This window comes from Tenrec ecaudatus, chromosome 2 (assembly GCF_050624435.1).
Source record: "Tenrec ecaudatus isolate mTenEca1 chromosome 2, mTenEca1.hap1, whole genome shotgun sequence".
Lineage (NCBI taxonomy): Eukaryota > Metazoa > Chordata > Mammalia > Afrosoricida > Tenrecidae > Tenrec > Tenrec ecaudatus.
Genome location: NC_134531.1, coordinates 114,750,134 through 114,762,547, shown reverse-complemented (window position 1 = coordinate 114,762,547; position 12,414 = coordinate 114,750,134). Strand labels below are relative to the sequence as shown.

The window sequence follows — 12,414 nt, the reverse complement described above, 5'->3', positions numbered from 1 at the left end:
TTTAGCACTTCCATGTGCCCAGTCCTGTTCTAAGTCTTGGTGATTTTGTGGTGAATAAACAAAGTCCCTGTCCCTGTTGCATCGTGTGTGTGTGTGTGTGTGTGTGTGTGTGTGTGTGTGTGTGTGTGTGTTAGGGAGTCTTTTAGATAAGGGGGAAAATAAGATTTATCCTACTACTGTTAACATTTCAGGGTAGCCTTCCTATTTTCTCTCAGCCTTGGTGGTGTAGTGGTTACATATTGGGCTGTGATCCATCCACAGGGTTGACAGTTTGAAGCCACCAGCAACTTTGAGGTAGAGAGACTGGACTTTCTACTCCAGTAAGCAGTTACAGACTCAGAAACCCATAGCGGGGGTTGCCAGGAGTCAGCATTGATTCCTTGGCAGTGAGGGTTGGTTGTTCCCTATTTTTCAAATGTGAAACTATGTTAACATCTATGTCTATCTGTCTGTCTGTATGTAAGTACAAATAACAGTATTGTTATTCATAGATGTATGCTTGAGACCACATACTATATTACTCTGTATCATACTTTTTTCCAATGAACATAACATTCTGAGTATTTTCTCCTCTTACTCAATACTCTGACATAGCTGACTAATCCATTAAAGAGTAATTTACTCATTCTCCAATTGATATTGGTATTTATCTTGCTGCTTTAAATAATTCTGAAATGAATATCTTTGCACTCTATCTTTATTCTCATTTAAACTTTTACAGAATTTATTTAATTAAAGAAAATTTTAGCTAAAAAATATTTTTAGGATTTATTTTTAAAACAGGGTTGAGTAATCTCTGATAGGCTTAAGGCTTGAACTGAACTGTCACCTCTGCCGTTTCACTCATTAACATCATAACATTTCCCGTAATCTTTATAGGAGCAGAGGTTGGGAAAGCTTCCCTTTTGCATGTAGTGCCTGTAGCTTTTATTTTAGCATGCTGAACAGTTTGTTTTAGATTTAGAACATCACTATTTTGTGGGTACATTAACAGAGGCTTCTGTGGTAGACTGGGTTCTCTAGAGAAACAAAACCTGTGAGACACACACAGAGAAAAAGTTATTCCAAAAAAGGCTCACACAGTTGTAGAAGTGAGTAACTCTAGTTCCAGTCCATGGATCAAATGTTAAGCTGGAGGTTTTTCCTGGCTCTCACGCCTGGGCCGCTGACGAGCCCCAACGAAGAGGATGAAGCAGGAAGACCCCAGGCTGATGGATGCAGAACTGGATGAATCTGAGGTCAGCGGGCTGTGGCTGCAGGCCAATGAATCCAAGATCAGTAGGGCAGGAGGTAGGCTCCTGAAGGCTCCCAGAATTGGCAGGCAGTTGGTTCAAGTCCAAAGAACCAAAGGTCAATGAGCAAGATGCATACCAGCGAGAAGCAAACAAATTTTCTATAGAGTCTACTTATATAGGAGGAGGTAGTGCACAAACCCAACGAAACTTCCTTTCTGTTATATCTGTGGCTGAAAGAAGGAGTTTGCAGTCCAGCCTAATTACAATGTACTGGCTCCTTCGAGCAGATCTCATCATGGAATGGATTGTATTGTGTTTTGCAACATCTTGGGTGATTTCTAGGTCTTACCTGCCAAACCACTGAGAATACTGACCCAGAGAAGCCACAGAAAACTGAACTAGCAGAGCTTCCTGATACTTATGTTTCTAATCCAATCATTTCAACATTATCAGGATGTCAGTGTTGAAGTCCTTTTAAGCATCAATACTCAATTGGTCCAGCTTCTTTTCCCATTGAGGTTTCTCCCCACCTCTCCTGTCCTCCCCTCCCCTCCCCTTTCGCCTCTCTCAGGTTGCCACGTGTGAGGGTGTAGTCCTGTGTTCATTTAACTGTAAAACCTGAAACTTCTATCTTTTATGAAAACTTACTTGGTTGAATCACTCACACACACACACACACACACACACACACACACACACACACACACACTTTTCAACTGGTCCGTATTAGTACTCTAACTGTGCACGAGAGCATATCTTTACCTTGGAAATACATCTTGTGGGAGAAATCCAAAGACTACAATGTTAAAATCATAGACTACATTATCTGTCCTGTTTTCATTTCGGATTTAAGGATTCAATGTTTCAGTGCTAATAGTGAAACGAAGACATTGTAGACTCTTTGACAAGGAAGAGTGTGGAGTGTGGAGCCTTTGGGGAATGGTTTCCATTGGCACTTGGAAGGCAGCATGATCAAAAGGATGACCCACCCGATCTGTCTATCACACACAGTATTACCGGGCTGCAGAATATCTTTAAATAAATTAGAAGAGGGAGTTGTGACATCTAGAACTGGAATATCACTTTGAGAGTTGAATTGTAATTAACTTTATATTTCAATCAGGAATGTTATTTCATTTGAGAACTAGAACTAAGAATGTAGACAGGGAGCAGTAATTATTTTACTGTCCCAAGACAGTAGCCTGGTGGTACCTGAGAGAAAGGGATTAATATTCTGGAGCATAGCCTAAAGCAGGCACATCAAAGAGGTATGAAAATGTGGGCAGTTGATTCTGGTTCTGACTGGTAATCTTACCGTATTTTACTTAGAAATAGATAGTCAGTCTTCCACTTCCTTGCATTGCTGAAGGCTTGGTATTTGCATAGACGGATAATATTTCAGAGAATTTCAACAGTGGTAAGAACATTAGGACTTGTTAATACTACTACTGTTTGCTAGTTTTTTAAAAATCATTTTATTGGGGCTTATACAACTCTTATCACAATCCATACATACAATTATGTAAAGCACACTTATACATTTGTTGCCCTCATCATTCTCAAAATTCACTTTCTACTTGGGTTCCTGGAATCAGCTCCTCATTTTCCTTTTTCCCTCCCCGCTGCCCCCTCCCTCATGAACCCTTCATAATTTATAAATTATTACTTTATCTTGTCTTACACTGCCCGGCGTCTTCCTTCACCCACCTTTCTGTTGCCCATCCCCCAGAGAGGAGGTTATATGTAGATCCTTGTGATCGGTTCCCCTTTTCTAACTACCCCCTTCCCTCCCGGTATCACCACTCTCATTGCTGGTCCTGAGGGGTTCATCTGTCCTAGATTCCCAGTGTTCCAGTTCCCATCTGTACCGCTGTGCATCTTCTGGTCTAACTAGGTTTGCAAGATAGAATTGGGATCATGATAGTTGTGGGGAGGAAGCGTTTAAGAACTAGAGGAATCATTTTTTTATTCAGTTTTTTAAAAAGCGTATTAATTTATGATTTTTAAAAAGGTATTTATGAGAGAAGTTAGGTTGAGTCTTATGTGTTTAAATGCATAAAACACCAGTGTTCCCAATCTTAATGCAGTGAGTCATTTCTACTTCATTTTGATTCTTAAAGTTATGATAATGTGGCCATCTGTTTGTCTGACAGCAGTCCACTCCTGAACATCAAGCATCTACTTTACGATAACCACCAGGAGCCCATTTTCCACTGTTTAAGTGGGAAGCATTAAATGTCAATCTAGTAGAACATCACCAGTTTCCTAAGTATTAAGTAAAAAATGAAAAATATTTTCATAAGTAACAAATACCACTTAACTGTTAAGTGCTAACAGTACTCTCTGCTGTCCAAGTAGTCACATCTAGTTACTGAGAAGCTATTGCTTTACACTCTTTTTGTTTTAAAAAACATCTACATGGGATTCTGATGTTCTATCAAGAAAGTAACTTCAAGACTTCCTTCATATCATTTATTTAAAATATATTGAATTTGGGGTTTGTATGTATGTACACAAGGGCTTAAAGCACTATACTTCAAACTTTTTTTTTGAGTGAATATGCATTATGGCTTTATTGCACACATTTTACTTGTTCTTGAATGTTCTCCCCACTGATTGTATCTTCTTTTTTTTTTTTTAACAATTTATTGGGGCTCATACAATTCTTATCACAGTTCATACATATACATACATCAATTGTATAAAGCACATCTGTACAGTCTTTGCCCTAATCATTTTTTTCTCCTCTTTTCTTTTTTTACATTTTATTAGGGACTCATACAACTCTTATCACAATCCATACATATACATACATCAATTGTATAAAGCACATCCATTACTTCAAACTTTTTAGTTCCATTTTTCCCATTAACTTTTGATAAGCCCCCTAGGGTTTCCTCTAAAAGCAACCCGTGGGGAATCACTTGTATAACATTTGGGTATTAAAAACCAAAAGGCCAAAAGTTTTGCTGTACATATTTTACCACAATTAAAAAACAAACACATAAAGGCCTTGCATGGGGAAATGTTAGCCAGAAAATGATCTGCAACGTATGTCAGATTGATTGGCATTAAGAGGAAAGGAGAGCTGAAGCCAGTGGAAAATACAGTCACTTCATTTTTATTTGGGGCTCATGCAATTAGGTGTCTCAGAAAATCAGGGAATCTGGCAGTCTTACCACTCCCGAGGAGAGCTGCAGCTGCTGCAGAGCAGCTCAGGCAGAGTAGCTTGGAAATCGAGTGTGAACAGGGAGTTAACTACACATACTGAGGCTCTCAGTGCTTTTACCCGATGGACTCACTCAACTGTGGTGGATCTGTGTGGGTTGCGTTTTTAGGTTGTATATGTTGTTGACTCATGGCCATGGCATGTTACAGAATAGAAACTGCTCCAGAGCTTTTCTAGAATGATAGAATTCTCTAAGACCAATGAATGACTTGTTCATAACTAATACCATTTTCCAAAACATAAAAGGTTGGAATGAAATAGAAAAAATGTGCTTATACATCCAGATAAGTAATGTGCTATTTAATACTTTTTGGTTTAATTAAAAAAAAAAGATTTCATTGTGGGGCTCTTACACTTTTTTTTCATTAAAAGAGCATTTTATTGAGGGCTCTTGCAACTCATTACAATCCATGCATCAATCGTATCAGGCATATTTGTACATATGTTGCCATCATTTTTTTGACATTTGATTTCTATTGAGCCTAGTATCAGCTCCTCTCCCCCACATCTATTTATAATAGATTATAAATTATTATTTTAATATCTCACACTGACTGCTGTCTCACTTCCCTCATGGTTTCTGTTGTTCTTCCTGCTCCAGAGGTGTGTGTGGTTACGTGTTGATCGGTTCCCCTTCCTCGCCTCTGCTCCCCCTACCCTCCTGGTATTACTATTTCTATTCCTGTATTCCATGTGGGGTTGTTGCTTCTCTGCTGGATGGCTACTTGTTTAAATTCAAGCATTTAAGACCCCAGACAGTTTATCTTTTGATAGCTGGGCACTATCAGCTTTCTTCACATTTGCTTATGTACCCATTTTGTCTTCAGCAATTGTGCCAGGAGGTTGAGCATCACAGAATGCGTTTGTTAGAACAAAGTGTTCTTGTATTGAGGGATGGTATGAGCAGAGACTTGAAGTCTGTCCACTACCTTGGTGTATTGTCATATAAATATATGTACATAAGCCAATACCTCTATTTTATTGGTTAATGTATTTACACACGTGCACATCTGTTCTTATGCACCTATTCGGAGCTTTGCTTTCTAGGTCCTTCCTGTTGCCTTTCACCTTCCTCCTGCCCACCATCATGTTTGCCCTACTTCCACGTCTTAGATTGCTGTTGCTCCAACACCGGTAGGATCTCTACATCCACCCGTCTGTGGCATTGTTTGCTCGCCACACCCTTCTCCCACCACCTTCTCTCTACCAAGTCCCTCCAGGACCTCGGTCCCCTCGTTAACAATGACATAGCCCAAACAAAAAGAAAAGACTGAAAAAAGCAAAGGAGGAAAAAAGAAAAAGAGAAAAAACAAGCATAGTTCCAGGTCTGTCCTTCGACTTTTATGACTATTGCCCCACTGGTCCTGGAGAATTCCAGGAGCTGCCCCTCCTAGCCTGGGGTCTATTTGTGGGGCTCTTTAGGGACTTTGTGACTTTGCTCCAGTTGTTCTCTGTTGCACATACTTCTAGGGAGGGGTCAGTTTGGCCTTTGTTGGGGCTCTTAAAGCTCTTTTAACAATCCGTACTTCAGTCGTATCAAGCACATGTGTATGTGCACATGCTGCCATCATTATTTTCTGAACATTTACTTTCTATTTGAGCTGTTGGTATCAGCTCCCCTTTTTCTTCTATCCCCACCCTTATGACCCTTTGATAAATTATTTTTATTTTCATATCTTACACCAAATGCTGTTTCCCTCCCCCTTGGTTTCTGTTGTTTGTCCTCCTTGGGGGTGGGTGGGTGAGTGAGGCTGTCTGTCAATTATTGCAATCGGTTCCCCCTTTCTCCCCCCTATGTGCTTTTTAATTTTTAAGGGTTTTAATTATGTGGTGAAGAAAGATGATGGCGCCCGGCTTTCAAAAGATATAGCATCTGGGGTCTTAAGGGCTTGAAAATAAACAAGTGGCCATCTAGCTCAGAAGCAACAATGCCCACATGGAAGCAGCACACCAGCCTGTGTGATCAGGAGGTGCCGAAGGGATCAGTTATCAGGCATCAAAGAACAAAAAATCTTATCATTGTGAACGAGGGGGTAGTGCAGAGGGGAGACCCAAAGCCCATTTGTAGGACACTGGACATCCCCTTACAGAAGGGTCTCGGGGAGATGAACCAGTCAGGGTGCGATGCAGCAACAATGAAACATACAACTTTCTTCTCATTCCTAAATGTTTCCTCCTCCCCCCACTATCATGATCCCAATTCTACCTAACAATTCTAGCTAGACCAGAGGATGTACACTGGTACAGATGGGAACTGGAAACACAGGGAATCCAAGGCGGATGATCCCTTCAGGACTAGTGGTGTGAGTGGCAATACTGGGAGGTTGGGTTGGAAAGGGGGATCCGATTACAAAGAACTACATATAACCTTCTCCCTGGGGAAAGGGCAACAGAAAAGTGGGTGAAGGGAGACCTCGGACAGTGCAAGAAATGACAAAATAATAATTTATAAATTATCAAGGGTTCATGAGGGAAGGGGGAGCAGGGAAGGAGGTGAAAATATGAGCTGATGCCAGGGGCTTGGGTGGTGAGCGGATGTTTTAAGAATGATGAGGGTAATGAATGTACAAATGTACTTTACACAATTAATGTATGTGTGGATTGTGATAAGAGTTATATGAACTGCTAATAAAATGATTTAAAAAGTTGTAATAGAAATCTATTATAAACTGAACGTCCTGGTGATTGATGGTCAGGTAAGTGTTGGATCGCTAACTTCAAGGTTGGTGGTTCAAACCCACCAGCCACTCTGTGGTAGAATGGGGTTATCTGCTCCCCTAAAGATTTACAGCCTGATTTACAGAACACGTTTGATGACAGTGGGTGGAAATACATGAAAAAGTGTTCCAAGTTAGGAAGTTAGCGAAGCTCCAGGTTCTTTTGTGTTTTACCATTCATGTTTAATATGAACGATTCCTTAGACTAGAAACAAAGAGCTGTGGAATCAATTCTAATTCTCGGTAACCCTCTGTATCTTAGAATAATACAACTCTGCTTTAAAAGATTTTCAGTGGCAGAATTTTCAAAAGTAGATAGCCAGGCCTTTCTTCCGAGGCACCTCTAGGTGGACACAAACCTCCAGTTTTCAGTTAGCAGCTGAGCAGATCAATAGTTTTAAAAAAGAGATTCCATATGTGTGTGTGTGCCCCCTTGGTGCCAACTTTTTTCCATGCAAGAACAGGTTCCTAATCATCCACAAAAAGCGCTGGATATGTCAGTGGAGAAAATGCCAGAGGCAATGATCGTTCCAGGTGGGGGTGCAGAAGGTGTATTTTCAGGATGCTTGCCTTTCTCCCATTACTAATGTTGCTACTTATTTGCAGTGTGGCTTCCTGTTGTGGTGCATGGCACCAAGCCCTTCGAATGGAGCCGAACTGCTCTACAAGCGCCTCATCCGCCCCATCTTCCTGAAGCATGAGTACCAGGTAGACAATGTGATGAAGGAGCTGAAGGATAAAGCCAAAGAGACTGCAGATGCCATCACTAAAGAAGGTAAGGCTACTCGGTTCACCGTGTGAAAGGGAGGCAGGCTACACTAGGCTTAACAGCACACTTCCTGGTCTTGTCCCATCAGCTTCCCCAAACTAGACTACCCAGGAACACCTTGCAAAGACAGTGCTTATTGCCTTTTACTTTTCCAAGATTCTTTTTTAAAAAATCATTTTATTGGGGCTCATACAACTCTTATCACAATCCCATATATACATATATATCGAGTAAAGCATCCTTATACATTCGTTGCCCTCATCCTCAAAATTTGCCTTCTGCTTGGGTTCCTGGAATCAGCTCATTTTAATTTTTCCTTCCCCCTCCCTCCCCACTCCCCTCTGAACACTTAATAATGTATAAATTATTATTTTATCCTGTCTTACACTGCCCGGCATCTCCCTTCACCCACCTTCCTGTTGCCCATTCCCCAGAGAGGTTACATGTAGATCCCCGAGATGGGTTCCCCCTTTCTACCCTCCCTTCCCTCCTGGCATCACTACTCTCACCGCTGGTCCTGAGGGGTTCATCTGTCCTAGATTCCCTGTGTTTCCAGATCTCTACTGCACCACTGTGCATCCTCTGGTTTAACCACGTCCGCAAGGCAGAATTGGGATCATGATAATGGTGGGGGTGGGTGGGGGAGGAGGAAGCATGTAAGAACTAGAGGAAGGTTGTGAGTTTCATTGTTGCTTCACTGAACCCTGAGTGACTCCTTGCCACTACCCCTCTGCAAGGGATGTCCAGTTGTCTACAGATGGGCATTGGGTCCCCATCATATACTCCCCTCGTTCACGGTGATATGATTTAACCCCCACCTTTGTTGCTTGAAACCTGGTCCCCTCGGCCCTTCATGATCACCCATGTTGGTGTGCTGCTTCTATGTGGGCTTTGTTGCTTCTGGGCTAGATGGCTGCTTGTTTACTCCAAGATTTTTATTTAATGCAGAAATACGTTGACATAATGGTAGCAGGTCCAGTGGCCTTTTGGATATTGGCATTTCAGGTACAGAGACAGGCCTGGGCTGGGACATATTTTGGGAATCATCAAGTTAAAGGTGATATATTAAGCATAAGACTGAAGAGAACACTAAGAAAGTGAGTATGGTAGAAAAGAGAAGTTGTCCTAAGACAGCTCTCACAGGCTCCAATGAAGAGATTTGGCAGATCAAAGAAAGCACAAAGCATACTGATCATGAACGTGGGCAGTTGAGGTAGCAAGAGAACTATGATGGTTTGATAGAGGTAAAGGCAGTTTCAAAGACTCGATTGTTTCACATACTGCAGTTGGGTCAAGATGACAGACCTGGCCATTGTATTTAGCAATGAAGAAAACTAGTGACAAATTTTATGGAGTGGTGGAAAAAAGCTCATTGAATAGATTTGAGAATGAATACTAGCGAACAAATATTAGCTTTGTACTAAGTTTTCACGATTGTTTTGGCTACTGAGGACTTCTGTTATTGTTATTAATTTGATGATTAACTTTTCCATTTTTGCAAAAAAAATATCGTTGGAATTTTGATAGGAGTGGCATTGAATTGTGATCACTTTGAATATTCCTGTCAACAGTATTGTCTTCCAGTCTATGAACACGGCTATCTTTCTGTTTATTTAGGTTTCTGTGTTTTATAGTTTGCAATGTGAAAGGTTTCCACCCATTTTATGTTTAATCCTAAGTATTTTAATTTCTTTAGTCATTATGGCTAATAGAATTATGGCGAATTATACAAGCTTGACTAATTTTTGTGTGTTGGCGTTGTACATGGCAAATAGGATTTGTTTAGTACCTTTACTAGGAATAGTACATTTTTTAAAGTAACTTTGTCTAGTAACTTTCTTGTAGATTCTTTGGGAGTTTCTATACGTAGGGTCATAGCACCACAAATATAGAGGTTTTCTTCTTTCTTTCTGCCTTCCAATCGATGTACACTTATTTATTTATTTACTAGTGGCACTAGCCAGAAGTTCCCAGTAGAGTGTTAAAGAGCAGTGGTGGAAGGGGCCTCCTAAGTCTTCCTGGTATCAGGGGAAAGTTCTCAGCCATTCCCCACCGAGTATGATGTTAGTCCTTCATCAGGCGGATGAAGTGTATCCTCCTATTTTTAGATTTTTGAGGGTTTTTATCACGAAAGGGTTTTGAATTTTGTACATGTAGATCCTGTGTCACTTGAGTGGCCATTTAGTTTTTTTTCCAGAGCTGTGCCTTACATAAATTGATTTTCTAATGCTAAACTCTGCTCTTGCATTCCCAAGGATAAATACCATGTGGGAACATTATAATAAGCCTTTTAATATATACTATTGGGTTAGTTTTGCTACCCTTTTTTGATGAGGTTTGCATACACCTTGTAAGGGATATTGGCCTGTTCCTGTAGTATCCCATCTTGCTTTGGTTTCAGAGTAATTCTTCCTTCGTAGAAAAAGCTAGCAAGTGTTCCTCTTTTGTTTTTTAGGAAGACTTTAAGAAGGATTGGTGTTGTTAGCATTTCTTAACCTCTTCTATTAGATACTAAGACATTCACTTTTCTTTGATATGGTACATTCCTAAGCTGGATTGCATGATGTAAAGTAAGTTAGGAGAAACTTACATACTAGCACATTTTAGACTTGCTCAAACTCATGGTCTCACTAGGAAGTATGATTTCAGAGAGACACAAATGAGAACTAGGTTGTAGTTTCTTCTCTGTTCAATGGTTTTATTTGAAGGAAAGGGGAACAACTGACAGGCAGTTGGTAGACAAGGAGAGACTCTGGGTTTCATCACTGAGATCCTGGGTTCAGTCACACACAGCTGCAGGTTCTGCACTCAAAGGAAGCCATTGTGGCTTCTGCATAGCCTTCCAAGTCCCCGTATCACAAGCCACACCAGTTTTGGATTACAGTACATTCCAAGCCAGTTGGTAATTAGTAAATGGGAGGCTCAGTTACCCCCAGAGAGAAGCGTACTTTCTTGGTGAAAGTACATTGTTCGTACGGCTGCTGACGTGAAGACTTGCGGCAAGCTCTTCCTTCCCATTTGAGGAGGAAATGGTTGCACAGGCAAGGGCTATGGGTGGCTCCAAAGCGTGTGGAAATAGAATGGAAAGATAATGGCCTTCCCTCTGGTACACGCCGAAACCCTCGTTCCCACAGACGTCATCTGCGATCTCACTTACTGGAAATGACAGTTCTTTTTTAAAAATTAATAAATCTTTTTAGTTAAGAATAGAGACGTCTCTGATCCTTTTCTCACCATGGGACTGGCATGATGACCCAGTTGCCACCAGAGTGCTAAGTACTGAAATCTCATAGGCGAGCACCCAGAGACAGACAAAAGTCAGCCACACCGAGGACCACGACTATATGCCTTAAAAAAATCTATCTTTGTTGTTGTTTTAGCTGAAAGTTTATACTGTGAATTACATTGCCATTTAATAATTTTATACAAATTGTTCCTTCACATTCATGACAACTTTCACACTGTCTCAGCCCTCATTTTTTTCCGCTTCTATCCCTTCTGCTCCCATTGACCCAGCTTTCACTACTCTCCTGGCCTTCTTTGCTTCTGAGTAAATGTTCACCATTTGGAACACGTTACCCATTGATGTGAAGATAGTTTATTTTATATGCAGTATATTATTTGGCTGAAACTTGACCACAGGGAGTGATTTTAGTTTTAGACTAAAAAGATATCTGAGGGTAATAGTTTCTGGCATTCCTGTAGTCCTCTTATAATCCAGTGAGTTTTGACTTTTTTTAAAAAATTTGAGTTTGATTCTGTTTCCCCCATTTTAAGTGGGACCATTTATTGTGTTCCTGGTCAGAATGGTTGGTCGTGGAAGGAAGCCTTCTGGCCTCGAGTCAGGAGACCATGGTTCATGTGGACTAGTCTCTTGAGTCTTTGGTTTCCTTCATTTTTCATTCTGGATGAATAAAGACCAACAGTTCAATCTTTTAAAAAAATTTTATTGGGGGCTCGTACAGCTCTTTTTTTTAAGCTTGTACAGCTCTTAAAACAATCCATCCATCCATTGTGTCAAGCACATTTGTACATATGCTGCCATCATCATTGTTGAAACATTTGCTTTCTGCTTGAGCCCTTGGGATGTTTAAGATTACAGATTACAGGGAGTATTCACCAAATTAGGGTATAGAATGTTAAGTTTAAGAGTCATGTTTGTGGACCAAGTTATCCCATCGAGGGAAAGGTAGTACCTTTATAACTTCCTGGAGACCCTCTTTTTTCTTTTTTTGGGGGGCCTATTCCAAAGAAAGGTGGTTTTCTTTTTTTTTCTTTTTACATTTTATTAGGGACTCATACAACTCTTATCACCATCCATACATATACATACATCAATTGTATAAAGCACATCCGTACATTCCCTGCCCTAATCATTCTCAAAGCATTTGCTCTCCACTTAAGCCCTTTGCATCAGGTCCTCCTTTTTTTTCCCCCTCCCTCCCCGCTCCCCCTCCCTGGAGA

General features: G+C 40.7%; 1 protein-coding gene across 1 annotated transcript in view; it reads left to right on the top strand.

Annotated features, from left to right (window-relative positions):
* REEP5 (receptor accessory protein 5) overlaps positions 1-12,414 on the top strand; it is a 51,237-nt gene that overhangs the window by 36,265 nt on the left and 2,558 nt on the right. Inside the window, exon 4 of the mRNA XM_075541394.1 lies at positions 7,788-7,956. Coding sequence (XP_075397509.1) covers positions 7,788-7,956 — 169 coding nt within the window. The remainder of the gene's footprint in view (positions 1-7,787; positions 7,957-12,414) is intronic.